This window comes from Ambystoma mexicanum, chromosome 4q (assembly GCF_040938575.1).
Source record: "Ambystoma mexicanum isolate Mex_15411 chromosome 4q, UKY_AmexF1_1, whole genome shotgun sequence".
NCBI classification, from domain to species: domain Eukaryota; kingdom Metazoa; phylum Chordata; class Amphibia; order Caudata; family Ambystomatidae; genus Ambystoma; species Ambystoma mexicanum.
In genome coordinates, this window is record NC_090928.1 from 1,226,577,188 (window position 1) to 1,226,598,603 (window position 21,416).

The 21,416-nt window shown below is 46.9% G+C and overlaps 1 protein-coding gene across 1 annotated transcript in view; it reads right to left on the reverse strand.

Annotated features, from left to right (window-relative positions):
• Positions 1–21,416, reverse strand: part of LOC138468291 (exportin-5-like) — a 1,210,104-nt gene that overhangs the window by 683,516 nt on the left and 505,172 nt on the right. Inside the window, exon 13 of the mRNA XM_069608777.1 lies at positions 8,070–8,158. Within this exon, the coding sequence (XP_069464878.1) occupies positions 8,070–8,158 (89 nt within the window). The remainder of the gene's footprint in view (positions 1–8,069; positions 8,159–21,416) is intronic.

The following is a 21,416-nucleotide window of genomic DNA, read 5'->3' on the forward strand; positions in this document are numbered from 1 at the left end:
TTCGAAAGAGGAGTAGGTCTGAATAGGAATGACAGAGGCAGGAAACCACTTAGGCAAGATCAGGGCTACAACCGTACAGAATGGTTGGATCTGGGCACGGAAAGGATCTTGTAGCCATCAGGGAAGAGTCTCAAAGCTTGTGACAGAGCTGGCCATGAATCATGTCTTGGTGAGACCGAGGACATCAAGCTCAAGTTTCTCCAGGAGGCGGGAGATGTCAGGAGTGTTTGACAGATGAGCGAGTTTAGAGTGGCAATATGGAGAAGGTTTCTGTCCTTAAAAGACTGCCGGGGAGGGGTACAAATCAGAGGTACCCACTGCGGAGGTGTAGAAGCAGCACGAGGGGCGGCAGAAGAGGAAGGAGGAGAGGGCAAGGTACCCAAGGAGGAGACCGCGGGGGGGGGGGGCAAGGAAGCAGTGGAGGGGAAAGAGGGGCCAGCAGAAGAAAGGAAATTGATGAGGCGCGAAAGCGTCTATCAAAGAGGAGAAGGTTGGCTTGAGGGCCTTGGTCCAATGTGGTACCATTCAAGTAAACATTACCGATGACCTTAGAGGACTGGAAGGGGGCCAGGAGGGCCTCCCACCATGTGCCACCATTAATGTGAGAAGGAGAGAGTACAGATACCATATGTAGAGTCCATAGGTCTGGCGAGGGAACGACAGAGGATGTCGGTGAAAGTTTGCCTTGATACAGCACTGTTATAGGTCTCAGTGATAGGCCTGGGTTGGAGACCAGGATGTCCTTTTTAAACTTCTTCCTACTAGATTTACTGAGGAGAGCAGGATAGTTGAGAGAAAGAGTTCGAAATAATACGAGGGACAGAGAGCACCATAGAGTATGTAGGGAGAGAAGAGGAAGGGAGTGGGAAGGGGTACAGGAGAAAACTATGGAAGGGCACAGGCCAGGGTGCAAGCAGACAATACAAGTTGACAATTGAACAAGACGACAGGCGCTTAGATAGTGGTAGAAAGGTTTGCTAGATGAGTGCTTTGCTAGGAGGCAAGCCACAGCACGGCACTATGTTAACAATGACCTTTTAAAAACAGGAGAAAACGCACCCAAGTGTGAGAGTCTACTATATGGACAGGCTTGCAGGGTAGAGATGTTCTAAACCTAACCCGGGGGAATCCTACCTTCCTTAGTCACTGCTGGTTGATGGCTGGCAACTGGCTTCACCTGCTGACACCTGCAGACACTCACTGGAGCCGCCCTTTGTTTTAGGGCCCTTAGCCGCAGTGACTGCCGGGCCGAGGGATGCCCTGGGATGCTCAGTAATGACCAGCTCGACGTGCCAATCAGTTGATGAGGGAGAGCTGGGAGGCGGGAGGGAAGGGAGAGGAATCCGGAAGGGAACAGAGATCTGCAAGCGTGGGTGCAAATGCTGAGGGGGCACACAAGATGTTTAAAGCAAGACTTATTCTTGGAGCATGAGTTCTCAGTGGCAGAAGGGGGGGTCACTGGGATCTAGTGTCCAACAGGCAGTATCAGAATAGGTTCTTAAGTAGCAAAGGTCCGAGTTCGTTAGGAAGACGGGGGGGGGGTTAGTATTTTACTTTAGAGTTAGAAGAGTGTTAGTACGGGGGCTTCACAGAAGACACCCTAGCAGGATTCGAGCAGTGGGACTGGGTGCACTGGATGAGAGGCCTCCCCATCACAGAAAACAGCCCACAGCTACACAGAAATCCCAAGAGACTTAAGTACATACCCAAGTCAACACAGAACCTCAACATTGAAGATTTTGCAGCAGGAGGATTTCAGGATCTGCAGCCAATGACGGTCAGTGGATTCCTTGTCGTGATGACTGAAAACAAGACCTCCGAAGGAACTTTGCAGCAGGAATCAATGGAGAAGGCGCTAGGCAAGGTTCTTCTCGCAGCTGAATGCGGTTCTGCAGATTTGGTGCCTTTTCATGGAGCACAGAAAAATCACAGCTGAATTAGTCGTTGCAAAGGTCCAGCACTCTGTTGAGGGGACATTTCAGACTTGATTAAAGTCTCTGAAGATACACTAGGATGCCCACAGATTTTCTGCGAGATTCGTAATTCGGGAGACTGCACCACAGAGTGGCTTGGTCCCAAGGTATTGGGGTATTGCAGCAACACAAGGTCACAGCAACTTGTGGGATGGCTCAAAATACAGGTCTTCTTGAGTCTATTGAGTGTCACCAGGCACTGGGTCAGGGTTGTCGTCTCAGGAGTCGCCTGGTCGATTTGAAGGAAGGGCTACAGCAGGATCAGGTTACACAGCAAGCTCTCCGGTCGCTGGAAATAGTCTGCCTGCTTTTCCTTCATCACCCTCTTCGGTTTCAGTTCCAGTGGTCGACATGTCTTCAGCTTCCAGGTTTGCAGTATTTAACAGGAACTACAGCACAACTTCTGCATTGTCTCCCTGCATTTTACAAGGGACGGTATGGTTGTCCAATCAGGACAGCAAGCCCACCACTGGTATTTGTCCCCATTCAGGCAAGGAGTAAGACAAAGGGCTGTGGAGTTTGACTCCTCCCTCGTTTCCTGCCTTCACAGACTGGAGCCTGGGCAGGGAGTCAAGGGGACTACTACCAAAGATTAAAATCACACAAAGGAATTTCCCACCCTGGATGTGAGGTGAAGGAACAAGAAAGGACAAAGACAGTAAAATGGTGAAAAAAGACAGGGGTCATTTTGGTAAAATGAGCACCCTTAGGTGCCTTTACTGCAGCTGTGAACACAGACCACGGTAAAGGTGCATCAAATACATACAAGGAATCACTGCCACCAGCCACTGAAGGTAAGCTTGTCCCTCTAACAGAATTGTTACAGCTTTAGACTGAAAGGGGATACATTGCATCTCCTCAGTACTCCTTCCTCAGGATAACTTTAAAAAGACATGGAGGGTCAGGGTCAAACAACTGACACCCAAAAAAAATAAAGAGTATAAGGTTCTGAGAGTGTGGAAAAAGGTTCCCACACAGAGGCATTAAGGAAAAATATCCCACTAGTAACGCAAAAAGTTCTGGTGTCCAGAGGATTTACCATTTCTATCACAATCTTAGCCAACAGTCTTTCCAAAGGTATTTTCGGTTATAAAATGAACATTTAAATGGAGTCCTCCCCATAGTAGACTTAAAGTGCTGCAGCCAGACCAGAAAGGAAAAGAGGGGAAAGGAAATGCATTCTCAGAATCAAACCACTGGGCCCTACTCTCCTTACTATACAGGCCTAGCCGGAGGGCCGAGCCACGCGGCCAACAGCGTTGACCAATGCACCAGTCGCCGTAAGCAGTAAACTTCTTCGGCGTGGGGGTCCACAAGTAGCCAAAAATGAAAGTCGAAGACCAACTACTATCGGTCGTGGGACAAAGAAATTTTGAATTTGCAATACATCTCTTACTTGCTCAGCATAGTGCGACAAACTAGATGGGCACAAAAAAGTTATAATTCACTCACCATAGTGACTAACTTACTACTAGTCCATAGTCCCCTTTCCTCCATACTGCATGGGCGTCCACGAGACAACCTTTTTCACCAAAAAAACATTCTTCCCTTTAAATTTAGAGGGGCGCAGGGGCACGGGCCTGGGAGCATGTGCTCCCCTGACTCCACCCACCAGCACCACTCATCAGTCCTCAAAGACTGATCGACAATATTACCATTGCCTAATGACTCCAGTTTATTAGGGGGGAGGATGGTGGGACGTATTGATGAAAGGAGACTATGGACTAGAGTATGTTAGTCAATACGGTGAATAACTTATAATTACTCCTACGTCCCTTCCCCTTTCCTTCACACTGCATGGGTGATTAAAACTGAATGTAGCCCCACGGTGGAAAGGTGACTGTTAAGCAAAGTTTGTATGCAGTACCCTCTGGGAAGGTATAGGCCAAAATGACCGCAGCAAAAGTTCCGACAGTGAAAAAAAGTCACCATATTTATACAGTATAGTGAGTGGGGGTTGCAGGGGACACCCCAGCAGAACACCCGGCAAAAGAAAAAAACGGGGGCTGCAGGAGTGTCCCCTGCAAACCCCCCCATTATACTTAACAGTATAGCAACTCCGGAAATTCAACCAGTTCCGAGATGGATGTCCAGGTGGCTTACTTTGGAGTTGATTGGTCCCACCAACTCAAGGGGAGATGTCGTCCTTGCAGGGGCTTCTCTGTCGATGCAAACTTGGCGTTTCGGCACTGCAGCAGGGCTTCACCGGGCAAACCAACTTTCCAGGAGTTGCAGCAGGCGTCCTCTTCAAGTTCTTCTTCGGTTCCTGCGTCCAGTGGCCTTCCAAGTCTAAAGACTTTCTGTTCTCTCCCATTCATTCCAGCCCATCTGCCAATCACCCAGCAGGGTAGCTGTCCTTGCCAGAAAGTCAGCCGGCCAATCACTATAGAGGGCATTTGGGTCTCCTAGGAGACCAAGCACAGGGAGTTTCGGGCACCTCCCTCACTTCCTGCCCCCCCCCAGACACCATAGAGCCAGAGGTGGGCTCACTCGTGAATCCCACCAAAGGCAAAGCGAACCAAGGGACCAAATCTGGTTTTGCGCCGCAGAGTAAATCTCAAGAAGGACCTTTCAACAAAGAAATGGCGAAAAAAGAACACCAGGGCCATTTTGACAAAAATGGCACCCTTGGGTGCTTTACTGCAGCTGCGAACGCAGCCTGCGGTAAATGCACACCACCATAGTTAAAAGTAAACCACTGTCACCAGCCATTCAGTGAGGAAAGGGTAACAAAAATGCTACGAGAAGCTAGACAAAAGGGATACTAAGTAAAGCCTCAGGCACCCCATTGTAAGATCATGTGTGCTGGGTCTAGAAAGTTACAAATGTAAGTAAAGTCAATTTCACTTTACTGCTCTTGGAAACAGTAGTTTATCCAAGAGCAGGTATTTAAACCTTGGGAAAGTGTGGAAGACTTATGTGTCACTGCATTGAAGGTGCAGTGTGACAATGTTACAGATGATGCCTATGGAGTTTGTCCAACTCCACAACCAAACAAGTGTTTTCAAAATCACATTAAAATACGAGAGTGGGGAAAAAGGGTCTCACTCTCTCCAGGCAAAATATTTAAGTCGTAGAGTCCAGCACAAGGGCTGGGGGTCTCTAAGATAGAGAGCAATTAGCACATTTCAGACAATTCTCCCTAACAGGGAGGAATCGGTAGACAGTAACCTGTGGACTCTTCGGATAGGATCAATGGGTCCGTGAACCTCTGACACCGAGACTGTGCGTGAAGGGCAAGCCTGCCCCCGATTGGAGACACGTGCAATCGAAGGAACGCCTTCTTTCCTTCGAGGCTGGGGATGAGGAGGGGGACTGAAATAAGCCCTTGCTCCCCCTCTTCTGCTGCTTGCACCAGTGCTGACTCATTGAACAGTCAGTCTGTTGCAACCTCCGTTCCTGGAAGCCCCGGAACCCGCCAAAGGCCCGCCCTTGTCAGAGCATTGATGCGACTGGGTGTAGGCCTTCGGCGTGGCTATTTTTGTGAGGATAGATAAGGACTTCGCAGTTTGGGAACTCTTCTCATCTAGCTCCTCATTGGTGGTGGAAAGGTCACCACCCTCGAATGGAAGGTCCAATATGCGTTCCTGCCTGACATTGTTGAACTTTTTAGACTGTAGCCAAGCAGCCCTTCTCATGTCCGTGGCAATGCAAATGGCACAGCCTGAGGTGTCAATGTGCGCCACAGTGGACTCCATGTTATCCTGGGCCACCATTTTAGCTTCTGCCAACCCCACCTTGAAGCGTGCCTGCTCTGCACTGGAATTTCTGGAAGCAAGTCAGCTATTTCCCGCCTCCGATTAACAGCTGCCAGCATTGTGTCTGCGTTAGATTGACAAACGTGTAGGGAGGCATTGAAATAGACCACCTTTCCATAAGCCTCCAAGATCTTCTCCTTGCCTAGAAGCGCCGAAGACTAGATGGCTGAGGACAACTGAGGCTTGGATTAGAGTGATGCCGCCACGATCACTTTAGTGTGGTTGAGATTGTGCCGACAGCAAGAGTGGATCCCCATCCAACTGCTTGTACTTGGTGTCGAGATGCTGATTGAGATGGCTGGGCCGAATGGAGTTTCAGCCATCCTTTTTGGCCAAGGCGACAATGTCCTTTTGCATCACGATCGATGTTCTAGCCGCGGGGTGCAGAGTGAGTATCTCAGCCACGACCCCCGTCTCTGGTTTTCAACTTCAGGTTGCAGAAGCGCCAAGTATTCTGCCAAACCTGAGAGCCTTTTGTGAAATGCCTTGGCTGAAGTTTGCTGTCAGGGTCCTCCTCTGTGTCCACCAGGGTGTCTGGCGCAGGTGGAGGAATGCTAGGAGCCGAAGGCTGCGGTGTGAGAAGCGGGGGCTGGTGTGGAACAGTCTGAACTGTGGGAGGCAGAGTAGCCGGAATCAAAGGACCCGGCGTGGGCAGCAGGGGCTGCCCAGGGGCCCGAGGCACTGGAACCATCGGAGGAATTACTATAGGCACCAGAGGTGGACCAGAGGGAGCATATCCCTGATCACATCCTAAAGGATGCCCTCCCCCCATCTTAGGAGACCTCATGAGAGGAATCAAAAAAACCTGTCCTCACAGGCCGGTGGGGTAGTAGGTGGTGTTGAGTAGCGGGCGGCTGCTTGGGCCTGTGCATACTCGGTCTTGCTGGTTGCAGGGTACATCGTCCCTGTGACGCTGAAGGATAAGCTGTAGGCCACGTACTTTGTGAAGACCAGTCCTACCTTGAAACTCGTTCTCTCACCTGCTCCGCTCCCGAGGGCGGTATTGGATGAGCACCCATTTTGCCTGGCGCGGCAGCCTTTTTGTCGAGCTGCATGCCAAGTGCCAGCGTTGTCGTGCTTTCCTCGCAGATCCTGGCCTCTTCCAGGACTCTTGGTGATGGAGCTTGAGGCCTCCCCTGCACCTCAGGACAAGGCCTGATAGGCGTATTGCCTTCGGCTGTGTCATCAGAAGTGCTGTGTACAGGCCCTCCCACCCCCCGAGACATCTGTCCAGTACTAGGGCACCCGGTAAGAGAACCCTGCAGTCCTTCAGCACTGTCTCCGGAAGGATCTAGCGACCCCTCCGCCGGTAGCTGAAGCAGCCTTGGTACCTGTGCTGGTGTAAGAACCTGATCGGTCCCTCCCGCTTGGGCGTTTCCTTGGAATGGAGTTGCCCTTGCGGGGTATGATTGAAAAAAGCGGCCCTACCTTGGGCCTTGACTTGTGTATGACAAGTTCTTCAAGTCCTCTAGAGGAAGTTTCTCGAAGAGTTCCCCCATTGAGCTAACCTGTTCAGAACACGAGGTGTAAGCGAGTCACACACGATACAAGTCTCTCAGTCGTGATCAGGGCCAAGGGAAAAGCGCATGCGGGTCGGACATAGGGAAGAGCCTTTCGAAGGCTGGACACCTGCTGAAGCCCGCTGACATCAGCATGCGACGGGGTGGAGCGTGGTACTAGAGGACAAAGTACCGGATTAAGACCAAAAGACAAAACAGTATCCGGGGAAGAACCACCCGTGGAATTACAAGGCCAAAGCCAAACCCAGGAGCTCTGGTGAAAGCCGTTCATTTCAGTCGACGTGGAAAAGAGGACTGGGGAGTGGCGCTGGTGGGCAAAGTCAGGGGAGCACATACTCCCAGGCCCACGCCTCTAAATTTAAAGGAGAAGATGGTTTTTCTGGTGAAAAAGGCTACATCTTCCGTCCCTACCGAGGGACGCCTGTGCAGTATGGAGGAAAGGGGACGGGAGAGTGCAATCTGAGGGACCTAGACGAGAGGGATTTTGAGTACACTACAAGTCATGTTAGGGCTAGTGTTACAGGCACGCCCATGTCGACGTCCCCTTTCAATCCTCAAAAGAAAGATGTAATACTCTGATTACCACTAGATATTGGACTATATGCACAGCATGTGATTCGAAGCAGATTAAAAAGCATCAGAAATATAAATGTGTTTTTTAAATCCGTAGTTTGGTAAAAAAGTTGTGGTAATCCTCAGTAAAATCACTATACCACATTACTTATGCCTCCATCATACATGCCATGTATGTATATCACTATTTTCTAAACAAAAAATCAAATGCATCTTTTTTAAAAAAAAGTAATTTTAATACATACCTCCTTTTTCATGACTTCAGTAATTTTCTGAAGGACACACTCAAAAAAGAAAGTCACAGCATCCCATTGTAGAGCTGGCGAGGATTGTGCTAGAGACGAGGAAACAAATATATAAGCAGCAGCCAAGATTACATTAAACACATTCCGAATTTAATACCATCAAGCCTATTATTTTCCACCATGACGTGCAGGGCTCTTACAACACCATATTATAGAGCACAAAGTAATGTGTAGTCCTAGCCTTGCAGCATGGGTATTTGCATTGAATATGAATGTATCCTATTAATTGTGGGTTGTTGGGGAGATCAGTTTTATGCTTCATCCCCTCTCCTACTGAGGCCCCATGCACTTTTTCCCCAGACTTCTGGAGCTTTTTCTTTAAATCCTGAATGAGTTCAAGCCTTTTTTCACTCATTCATTCTGGGCAATGTCTTTAGGAACTCTATTCTTTGTATTCTACCTGTTCTATGGAGTCTGGATGCTCTATAGCTTTTAAAGGCATCTGCTTTTACTACTGCAGCACACAGCTCCATATGGGCAGTGTTGCTGGGGACCCTTAGGGTCCTTCTTTGAGATTCTTCTCCTATATCCTCAAGTAGCTACTGTTCTGAAGGATAGAAAGTTCCTTATTGTCTCTCCCAAAACCTTATAGTCTGAGAGATTGCCACACACACCACCATATGTGGAGTGTTGGAGAATGTTCAGTTTCTGTGCTAATTCCCATTACCTTAGATACCTCAAGCTCTTTTGTTGGAATCTGGGATCTTTGATTTTTAACCTCCCGAGTGAGTGGAGCTTTTTGCCACTTATGTGTTCTCTGACTGGGATTTGCAACTGGAGTCTGGTAAACTCATAAGCATCTGCTTTTTGCATATTGACACCACCCTCTCTGCAGTGCCACTTGAGATGTCCTTTGGACTTCTCATAATGTTTAAATACACTTTCTTGGGTGAACTACCATTCTCAAGAATAGTGAGAACTTATTTTACGTACCTTTTTTTGTGAGTCCAGCAGAGACCACCCTTTGTGGAGTGCAGGGGGGTTACATAGTAACTCCTTATTCCACTTCTCATGTAACTGTTACACGAACCTGAATGGCTGGTGGCAGTGGTTACTTTTTACTACCTTGTGTGCAGGGTACTAGCTGTTAGGCAGAAACCTGTGCAGTTCCCTTAGGGACCACTGCAAAAGATTTAAGACTACAGGTGTTGGCAGAAAACCCACTTGGTAGCAGTCTGTACCAGCCAGATTTACCTGGTAGCTGTGGCTGAGCAGTCAGACTTCCCTCAAGAAGAGTTAGGCAGTATGCAAAGTATACACAATAGGCACTCAGATACAACAATACAAGCAAACACTGACCAGAGCTTTGGTATCAAAGTATATAATTATTTATTTAAAAACACACTGTTGAAAACACTCCAGCACTCTTATTGTAAAATATTCTAAACACAGTTACTATTATATATACACCCCGTTTTCCTTATCAGATAGGTCACTGTAAAACACCACTTATTTTCATACAGAGGTGAGCGCTTAACTAGATGGCACTCCAATATGTTTGTGAGAAAGGGAGGGTAAAAGACAGAAAATGGAAAGGTACCCCACTCTAAGATTCAGGAACACTTAGCAAGGCAGAATAGCAAAAAGTCACTGGTGAGCCAAAGTCCAAAGGCTGGGCCCACTCAGAGAGAGCAGAGCACAAATGCGCCCACGATCACAGTTACACTAGGCTTAGAAAGTCTTGCAGAGGGTTCAAAAAGAGGAGAGGCTTAGGAAAGTTTAGCCAGGGTGTCCCAGGCTAACCCAGGTTCGAAAGCCGGGGGCTAAATCTACCCCGTACAGTCGGTAGCAAGGGAAGCCAGGCGGGACACGGTACCGTAAGTGGGAAGGATCCTCCAGCGGTGGCAGTTGTTCCTGGTAGTGGGTGCAAATTGCGTCGTCGTCCAGGGGAAGAGAAGATCTCGACTTGGAGGAAAGATGAAGGTCGTTGCACTACCAGGGCAGAAACCAGCCGCAGAGTTTTCCGGTTAAAGGTGGTACCTTTATTTCGCGGTCGTGGTAAAACGTGGTATCCCGGTTGCCGGGGTGCTTGGCACAGGCAAGGCGGCCACGAAGTACGTCGGGAAGGCGAAAAGACGGTGAAACTGGTTATCCCCACCAGTCAAAGGAAGACGACTCTCCGACGGGAGATCTCCTCTGTCGTTGGGGAAAAAGTGGTGAGACGGTCCAGCAGGGCTCCACCGGTGGTCGTGTCGTGGCAGGTCGGCTCAGCTTCTCCCTCGTCGGATTCTTAGGTCCTGTGGCGACTTCTGAAGTTCCAGTCCCCAAAGCCCTGCTTTTATGCAGCAAACCCCCATTCACTCAGCCTAGCTGTCACTCAAACATGCTAAGTGGTGAGCCGGCCGGCTCACCACTTGGGCCAATCAGGACAGAGTGCGACTTGAGTTGCCTAGGCAACTCAGTCCAGGGTGCCTAAATTCCCCTCCACCCCTCCTAAGTACCCCAGACAGAGTGGCACCACTTTGGAGGGCTTCTGTGGCGAAGCCCGCCAAAAAGTGGATTTAAGGGCTCGACTTGGGTTGGAGTCACCGAAGAGAACACAAACGCCATTTTAGAATCAAGCTTTGGCAAAAAAAAACAACCGGAGAATTAACATTAAATAAACCGGCGGTATGTTCGAGGCTACCGTAAATAATTAAATAAAGATAGTAGCCTAAAACAATGGGAAATCCCATAGGAAAATATTTGCGGTTGAATATAAAAAGTAGCATCCACTGCCACCAGCCAAAACTCGATCAGGGGGGACGGAGATGTGCCCCCTCGACTAACAGACCCTGGGGAAATTGAATTGCCCCAGCCAGTACGTCCACAGTATGATGGTTTGTACTGGTTCTGTTCTGAATTTAAGACTAGTAAAGTCAATGGTGACTTTACATGCCCTGGGAGACAGTAGTCCGTCCCAGGTTATGGAGTCTATACTGGGGGTCACTAGGACACCCCTGTGTCACTGCACTGAGGGTGCTGTGTAACACATCACAAAAACACATGAAGCCCTATGGGGTAAAAGACCCCATAGCCCATTAAACACATCTAGATTCAAAGAAACACTCCCAAATCATGTCCAAGAGTGAGGGTAAAATAGTCTCACTCTTGGCAGGAGAAAAAAATAAACACCAAAAATCAAGCAAAGCTGCTGGGGGACTCACTAGGTTAGGAAATTCAGCCTAAACAGAGAATTCTCCCCAACACTAGCAGACTGAATTCTCAGCTGCAGTACAGCACCAAAGGGTGACAATTTTTCTAAAATGGCACTGGTAGTTTTTTTTGCCATTTCTTTTTAGTTTGCTCCTTCTGGGCTTTTACTCTGTTTAAACTAGGTTTGGGTCCTTTGTGTGTTTTGCCTTTGGCAGGCTTCAGCCCTGAAGCCCGCCCAGGCTCCAGTGTGTCTGGAAAGGAAGGGCGGGCCCTGAAACTTCGTTGTCCTTTGTCTCTAGGTGTGCCCGACTGAACGTAGTTCCGACTGGTCGGCTGGCTGGGCTGTACTGCAGGACTGCCACCCTGTTGTGTGATTGACAGCCCCAGGGCTGTGAATGAATAGGATTTTGCATAAAAGGCAAGGCTTTTGGGACTACAGGCAGAATAGACCACTAGAACAAGACACCCGACGAAGAGAATGAGCAGAGACGGCAACAGCACCTTCCAGGACCGCAGAAGCACAGGTGAAGCCTAGCAGCTCTCCTGACCCAGTTTTTCTTTCAACAGAGAAGATCCATGCAGGACAGCGTCGTCCCTTTTAATTTTGGCTCAACCCTCCCTCTCCCCCTGTCCCACCCATCGCCCTTCCCCCACCCCCCCTGACTTGCTGCGACATTCATAGGCAGCAGAATCCCAATGCCTTGGGACCCCCGCCCATCATCCAGTGCATAGTCTTCAGAGAACTAATCCGATAAAACTTTGTGGGCACCCTTGTGGATCTACAGCAGCAGGAAACATTCATCCAGAGTCCAGGACCAAGGAAAATCCAACCAGAGCCATTTGTTCTTTCTTGGCGCTGAGAAAAAGGTGCCAAAACCACAAAGAGCTGCCGATTCATGTGGAATCCATTGCTGCCGAGACCCTCTCCAGAGTGCTGCGGCAGATGCCTGCCAGACATCCTCCTTTTGTCACCACAACCAAGAACAAGGGTTTGCATCAGGAAGGCATCCAGTTTGAACCTCCTCGTCAAGAAGGTACTATGGGGCTTTGGATATAATTACCTTTTGCAGTTTGTGGTACTTCCTTGCTTGGGAAGTACTATTTTCACCCACCTACAGTTACCTAAACTCCTCTGTGCGGGCCTTCCAGCTTGAACTCCAACAGGCAGGCTCCTTTTGAGCAACTGATTTTTCAAAGAACTCATGACTGTTTGACTAACAATTTTCTAAGAAAAGCTGCATCAGAACTGGAACTGTCCCATTGAATTTTGTGGTCCTGGTTTCCTAAAGGCTCCTCTTCTGAACCCTATTGGCTTTGGCAGTGTGTGTTTCCTTACAGGTTTCAATTGTTCACACTTACTGCGTGGATAAAAAAAAAGACAGTTTCTCCCAGAGGGATGTAGGCAATCTATTGAATAAATTGAAATTATGTTCTACTTTGACTAAACCATTTCCCCTCCCAAAACCCAATTTTGTAATGGTGAACAAAACTAAGCGCAAATATTGTACTTGATTGATGTCACTGTGTGCTGGAACATGTTTAGCATAGAAAGAAGTTACTCGCCTGCATTATTTGTTCTTCTTTAAATGAATTCCATCTTCCATTGAATGTTACTATTAGATGCTACTTTTTAAAAGAATGCTTAATTTTACTTGTGTATAAGTAATTTTATGTAAGTGTGTATGTGTTTACTGATTTCATTGCGCATTACTCCTCCTAAAATGAGCCAGGCTACTCAGCCGAATCTACCGCTTTGTGTAGTACAGGCCTACATTAAGAGTTGGGTCCCTATGACCAAGAGCCAAGTCTTGTCAAGTCCCACACCAGTTGGAATGTACAAACTCTTGTCTAACATGGAGTGCTAAAGTGTCAGTCCAGAAAAAAGTAGGCACCCCTCAATCATGAGGCAATGTACCTTGTTGGCCGAAGACCAACCGCCTCATGTGTTTAGTATTAAAAATATATAGCCATAAACTCGACTGAAGTGCGGCCATTTTGAGGTGACTGAAATCGCCATTTTGTTTTCTAAAGTTTGCCTTTTGCTTTCTGTTAAAATTGCTTTGCTGAAAACTTATTCTGCTCCACTGGTATATTAATCATGCAAAGAGCAATGTCGCGAGAGACTTATTGAAACATAACGCAGCAACCCAGACAGAAATGCCCGGTCTCCTCCCTCACAAATCCTTGGAATTAAGCAGCAAAGCATTTTAATCAGTACACAGGTGCCAGCTAGTCTTTTAATACAGTAGAAATGTTAGAAGCGAACATTAAATGGCTTGAATTATGCTCTTTGCGGCCCCCCTTTCCTGAGCCCCGGAGAGCAAATTGACCCCCAGTACACGAATAGAAACTAGGAGATAGCGAGGCCTGGAATATGTGTCTCCCCTGCACGCAGCTTGCTTGCAGAGAACAGAAACTGTACATTCTTAGAACAAAGAATTGTGTCTGCAGGCTCATGAAATTGCAAACTTAAATGTCTGAAGGTGTCATACTCGTCACAATTGTCAATCATCGTGCCCAATTCAAAGGAAATACGTTAGGGGTGGTATTGAATGTGTCACTACTGTTTGTAAGATGCTTGCTTTGTATATATGTAACAGTTGTAAAATTCTCACTCTCTTGCGTCCCCCGGGGTCTGGAAACACGTCGCGGGCGTGGGACCCAGTTGGCCAACTGAGACCATTTGTATTGAAATAAACCCTAGCTTTTGGGAATACAACCTCATGTCTGGCGTATCAGTTTGTGTGTTGGGATTGTGCCTTGTTTCAATACGCAAGGGTCCACTAGGGGCCCCCTACAAGATGGCGCTCGAATAGGGACCCTCCCCCACTTGTTCCATCGTGTATGTTGTAAAATAAGGAAGGCAGCGAGAACGGCAAGGACGGGACAATCGAGCCGGGATCAAGAGGTGTTCGGGGCACCCCTGTGAAAGTGGAGAGACTTCTTTGCAGATCTGCACACAACTGATCTGATCGAAGTGTCCGGCCAGAGAACAAAGAGGCGAGGGTCCCGAAACGAGGCAGAGTGAGCCAAGATACGCAGACACGACGTTATTGGTTGCGTCAGTATACGGACGAATTGCGTCTAAAGACGATTTAACTGATCAGGTGAGTCGTGCCCTGATTCAAAGTAACCCTGATATTGGTTGAGAGATGATTTTGCAAAATGAAACACCCAGTGTAAGGTTGATTAGCCGAGGGTAAGGTTAAAACATGCCTGGGGTATTGTCCACTCTAGCAGGATTTTTCTGCTGCAGTAGACAATCTTTGGAAACTGACTAGGTCGCGCCACCCGAAGGGTCGCCGGCATATGAGATGTAAGTGAAATATGGTGTGGGAGCGATAATGTTTTGTGAGAATTGGCATAGGCAAACCAGAAAAGAGGAAGACCTGCAATGGCCCGAATCATGGGAGTTTTGAGATTAAGAATAGATAATTTGGAGAAGGTGTTAATGAAAAAGAAAGCACGTCCTGCAGCATTTGATATCCTTAGGGACTGGAGAAGGGAAGCTATGTTTCGTTGGAAAAGTAGAGAGAAGAGCGCGTGCAGGCATAAGTCGAAAGCAGAAAGTGAAAGAAAAAGGAGGAGGAATGCAATGATAGTTTGAGAAAATCAAATAGACGTGGTCAGTTGAGTATAGATACAATATACCCACAACAAGAGTTGCATTCATCAGATGAATTGATAAAATAAATATTGACTGATACAAAGCGAGGCCCAAGGAGAGACTAAAAAGACTGCTCAGCCCTCTCCAGTTGCTCAGCCCCTCCCTACCGATCAAATCCCAGCACAGCCACAGACCACACAATCAGCGCCTCCCATTAGCCAGCCAGCGCCGCAACAGTCACTTCCCGTTGTCCCAACAGCACCTTCCTCCCAAGAGATTGTTTCTGTCCCATCCGCCCCTCCAATAATTGAACTTGAATTTATTGAAACGAGAGAAGGGACAGGACAAAGTGGATGCGCGAGAGTGACCGTAGTGCGATCAGCAAGGAGAGAAAACTAGAGTTGCAAGAACAGGCAGAGATGTATATAAGTGGGAATGATGAAACGTCAACGGTAGCTTCGATATATGATTTCAGGAGGAGCAATGAAAGACCGGTATTGTTGGAATGCATGGGGAATATTTAACCGCGAGAAGGAAACAGTTAATTGGAAGGTTACCGCTGCAGCAGTTGTTGGACTTGAATGTATTAGCCCGTTGTAGAGAGGGATTAAGAAATAAGGGAGCATGTAGACACTTTGAATTTAAGAATGAACTTGATGATTAATATGCTGAAATGTTTGCCACACCGGGGAAGAGGAGTAAAGATATTAGGAGAGATGGGAGGGAAGTGGTGACACCATATGTACAGCGACGATTTCGGTCATCGCCAAGACAAACGGGAGATAAGCTAAAAGTATGTATACGAGAGGCGTTAAAATGGTTTTCAGATCCTAGTATTCCCACAATGGAAATACTAGGAGATATTTGATGAATACCCTTGCCAAGGAAAAGCACTACAGACAATGGTTGAATATTTGATAGACAAAGACATAGATGAGAAGAGAAGACAGCCAGCCCCCCTGAAATGATGGCAGTATATAAGAGCATTAGCACGTGGAACAGGAGAAACAGCCTTATCACTTGATTTGGGGATATTATTGCATATGAGAGAAGGGGGAGGAACAGTGAGTGTGGTATTTCCCATGAGAGAAGTCCCACCTACTTTTGTGCCTAAGGTAGAGATTCCTGCAACAGGCAAACAACCAGCACGAGTAACGGAAGCCCATTATACAGCACAATATGTGCATGTCCCCTTCTCCAGACAGGAAGTGAATAAAACAGACAATCCCTGATATAAGCAAGAATCCGGCGGGATTCTATAAGGAAATAAAGACCTATTTGAAATCGTCCATGTTCACGATGGATGATATAGATTTAATATTCCCAATAGTTCTGCCAGCAGACATATGGAAGCAAATCAGGAAAGTGAATGATAACGTGGCCTATGGCGCCACTTGGGCGGAGTTAGTAGAAGATAAAGATAGAGAAGCGGGTGGAAAACCAGGGGCAAATATGGCAGCTTTGCCAGCACAGATAATACAAAAATTTAAAGAAATTGTTCCAGAAAAAAATTCAATGGGACAAATTAACTGCATGCATTCAGGGCAAGGAGGAGTTAGCTACAGATTATTTGAATAGATTTGAGGAAGTAGTCACAGATTTTAGTGGACAGGATGTAAGCACAGAAGCAGGAAAAAGATCATTTGTCGATAAATATGTAAGAGGGTTAATACTTCCTATTCCAAAACCTAATGACACCAGAAAGTGCATGGAAAGCAAAAACGTTGAGCGAAGTATTGCATGTGGCCCAATATTATGAGAACAGTGAACACAGAACGAGAGGTGAAGGATAGGGCGAATTTGAAAACTAGGGTGCGACTTCAGCAAGTGGCGGGACACAATAGAGGGCAGAGGTAATTTGAATATGCATGGAGGGCCTCTGGGACTACATCAGTGTGCATATTGCAGAGAGGAAGGTCACTGGCGAGCGCAATGTCCACATTTACAAAATAGAAATGGGTATGGCCAGAGAAGACAGCATAGGGGGCATCCAGGAACAAATGGGCAGAATAGAAACATGCAGCAGCACCAAAATAGCCAAGGAAATGGCACCCAAAATCAGAACCAAACTCAGAATCAGACTGCTTTTACCCCGAATCAGAGCCATCAGAACACGCAAAGTGGAAATAGAGGAAGGGCGGGAACATTTTTGATACCCAATCAAATATGTACTATAGTAATAGCAGCGATTACACATTGGATGATGTGTTTCCTCAAAAGGATAGCCCAAGACAGGGTTCGGAACCAGTGCCTGTTGCCGTGAATCAAAAAGGACCCTACGTAGAAATAAAAGTCGGGAATAGAGAGCATAGCTTTCTCGTAGATACGGGGGCACAAAAGTGCTTGATAGACCATCACTTGGTTCCGGAGATACCACTGGCAGGGCAAAGAAATATTTCAGTAGGGTTCGCAGGTACCCCAGTGATCAATCCAGTGTCCCAACCAGTAGCAGTGACATTAGGTCCATTCACTGAATATTGTAGATTTCTCTTAACAGAAAATTGTGGGGGAAAACTGAGTGCAGTTATCCACTGCACACCAGATGGAGTGTTCTTGACAATTTCACCACAGAGTGTACCAGTGTCTGAATTTTTGTCCAAACCTTTGCCAGGAGAATTGAGTGAAGTGCCAACTTGTATATGGGCGATAAATGACAATGATGTGGGATGCTTGAAGATAGAGCCAGTAAAAATTGCTCTAAAAGAAGGAGTAACGTTAACGCGTATTCCACACTACAAAATTTCAGCAGAAGGAGAGAAAGGATTGAAAAGTATTGTTTCCGATTTGGTAAAATTGGGGGTGATTGAAGAGAATACAGACAGTACATGTAACAGTCCCATTCTCCCGGTGTATAAGAAAGGAGGTAATTAGGTACCATATTGTTTCATAATTGATCTACGTGCACTAAACAAGGTAGTAGATCCTCAATTCCCATTGGTTCTAGACATCACCGCAATTTTGACAATGATTCCTGCCTCGGCAGAGTATTTCAGTGTTATTGACTTAATGCCTTTTTCAGTATTCCAGTACACAAGGAAAGCAGATATTTGCCTTCACATTAGGGGGGCGATCATTTACATTCACGCGCATTCCACAAGGCTACACAGAGAGTCTGAGTATTTACAGCAGAGCATTGAAAGAACAGCTAGATATGCTAGAATTACCGGTAGGTTTTGTATTGTTACAGTATATAGATGACCTATTGATCGCTGCTGATAAAGAAGAGATTTGTAAAAAAGGTACTGTTTTATTATTGACACATTTAGCAGCGCATAGCCACAAAGCAAGCTTAAAGAAATTCCAATATTGTCGAAAGGAGGTGGCTTATTTGGGTTACCTACTTTCGAGAGAAGGCAGAAGACTGACGCCAGTGAGAATAGAAAGTATTTCTGGTATGCCTATTCAAAAAACACAAAAAGGAGTCAGAGCTATAATAGGTATGGCTTCATATTGCCGGCAGTGGATTGTAAACTTTGCCTTGATTGTGAAGCCATTGGTGGAATTGACGAAAAAGGATGCTGCGATGCCTTTGCAGTGGAATGAAGAATGTCAGAGCATTTAATCTGCTCAAAACTGCATTGTGTTCTGCTCCAGTTTTGGGCACGCCAAATGTTCAGATTGTTTGTACATGAAAGTGAGGGCTGTGCGTTGGCTGTTTTGACACAGGAACAAGGTGGAAGAAATAGGCCATGCGGCTATTTTTCTTCCGCGCTGGACACTGTAGCGCGCACACTACCACGTTGTTTGCGAGCTGTTTCAGTGGCTGCTGCATCAGTGAAACAAACCGAAGGAATGGTATTGGGGCACACATTAATTTTGATGGTGCCACATGCCATAGACGTTCTATTAAATAGAACACAGACGCAACACCTCACCTCTGCTAGATTAACTAGATACAAAACTGTCCTTTTTGCGCCACACATCCAAATTATGAGGTGTAGAGCTTTGAATCCTGCAGAATTAATGCCACTGCCCACGGAAGAACTAGGTGAAAATGAATCACCTCCCCATGATTGCTTAATGGTTACTGAGGAAGAAAAAGGAAGAATTGATTTGACAGATACCCCACAAAAAGAGCCAGGTGTCTTTCCTCCTGGAAATCGAAGTTGGCTTTTCCTGTGGACTGGGTGTTCTAGGTTCTTCTGTAACAACCCACCGAGTGTCATTTCAAGTGAGCACTCTGGCCTTCCTAGCCTGCTCCGGTTTCCTTTTACTGGGAGGCCTAGGGGTACTTGATACAACTCCAAGAGTTGTTAAGTCATTCCCCAGCAGTACTCTCCCAGCCACCTCACTTTGTTATGTTACTTGCCATTTATATAGCGCTCTATAGATGATTGGTATGACCTCAAAGGGCTGGTAGGATGAACGGCCTTGGGAACCGTAGTTCTGGTCAGTAGAGAGATGTGTCATAGGGTGCACCAGATGTGTGCAGCTGATGTAAATTCTGAATGTTAGCTGCATCCTAGCGTTCAGTGTGGTGCTGAAGATATCAGTTGGATGTGTGCAGTCTGGTGGGTGGACACCGAGACAGGGCTCTGGCTGCGTTAGGCCTGAAGGACACACGTGAGTAACTAGACCGGAATGTGCTTGGCTAGCAGCGTTTTATTAGGGTGATGAGGTGTTCATGGGGTCGTATTCATATGTGAACAGCTAGGCCGAATTAGTCAGGGGTATAGTTGAATGATAGTGTAAAGTAGAGAATAGGCGTAGTGATGTGATGGCATGCATTACTTACTGTAAAAGCATTTCTGATTCGATCTGCGTAGATTCACATGCTGTGTATATAGTCCGACATCCAGTGGTCACCACAGAGTATTGCATCTTGTCTTTCGAGAATCGAAAGGGGATGTCGACATGGGCGTGCCTGTAACACAATCCCTACTTGACGTGTAGTGTACCCTTAAATCCCTCACGTGTCGAGGTCCCTCCGATTGTATTTATTCAGCCGTGAGGGAGCCTATGACTAACATGAGGGAGTACAGAAAAGAGACAAGGTAGTAAGATGTCCTGGTTTCTTCCATCCGAGCGGGGAGGAAGGGTGGTGGGCGCATGTGAACCTAAGCAGATACAATCATCAGAAATTCTTTTACAGTAAGTAATGCATGTCTTCTGAAGCTTGTTAATCTGCTTAGAATCCCATGCTGTGCATAGACTAGCGAGCAGTACCCGGAGTTGGAGGTGGGTTGTGAGAAGGAACTGTAGTGAAAAGATGCTGCAGTACTGCTTGTCCCACCTGAGAATCAGACCTAGATTGAGTGTCTAGGCAATAGTGTTTTGTAAAGGTGTGTACAGAACTCCAGGTTGCCGCTTTGCAAATGGACTCAAGAGGAACATTTGCAATGAATGCAATGGAAGGCCCAGTGCCTCGAGTAGAATGCACTCTAGGCTGGAAGGGCAGTTCTGTTAGCAAGAGTAACAGAGTGTGATGCATTTGACAATCTACCTAGAGATAATAGATTTGGAAACAGGGTCTCCTCTACCTGCTGCCACAAACAAAAAACTGATTTGTTTTTCTTAGTAGTCGAGTTCTTTCCATGTAAAACATGACTGCTCTGCATACATCCAGTGTGTGCAGGCTTCCTTCTCCCATGTTTGAGGGGTTCTGAAAGAACGTTGGTAGTTCTATGGATTGGTTCACATGGAACTTTAAAATTAATTTAGGCGCAAACCTAGGGATGAGTGCACAGAACCACATCTCTGAATTGCTACAAAGGGGGTCTAGAACAGAGCGCTTGTAGTTCACTGACTCTTGGAAGTAATGGCTATTAAAAAGGCAGTTTTGTAGGTGAGATCTTTGAGACTTGCTTTATGCATGGGCTCGAAGGGAGACCTCATACATCTAGTCAACACCACGTTTAGGTCCCATCCAGGAGCTGGGTTAGAAATGGAAGGGTGAATTCTTTTTACTCCCTCCATGAAAGCCTTAATAACTGGTATCTTCCACCACAACACCTTTTGTTGCGATGTAGTGTAGGCTGAAAGAGCAGCTAAGTGAACTTTTAGAGGGTTAAAAATCAGGCCCGAATCATGTAAATGAGCCGGGTACAAAACGATATGGGCAGGAGAGCAGTTGATGGGGTTGAGGCTCTTAGAAGATGGCAAAACGCTTCCACTTACTGGAATAGCAATATCGTTGGTTAGGTTTTTTTGCCTCTCCAAGTAAGTCCATACATCTATGAGGGAGGTGCAGGTGCCTCAACTCTATGACCTCAGGAGCCAGTCCGCCAAGTTCAGTGTTTGCGGGCATGGGTGAAGTGTGTCTCCTTTGTCTTGCGACATGTTGCACGGGCAAGGCAGTTTCATTGGAGGAGGGAGATAGGGACCTCTCCAACAGAACCAGGGTTGTCGGGCCCACATGGGGGCTACCAATATCATTGTGACTGGTTCCAGGTGCAGCTTGTGCACTATCTTGTTGAGTAGGGGAACCTGGGAAAAGCGTAAACAAATTTCCCTGACCATGTTATCCAGAGGCCATTCCCCTTGGAACGGTTCTGGGGGTACCTGGAGGCGTATTCTTGGCATTGGGTGTTCTCCAGAGTTGCGAA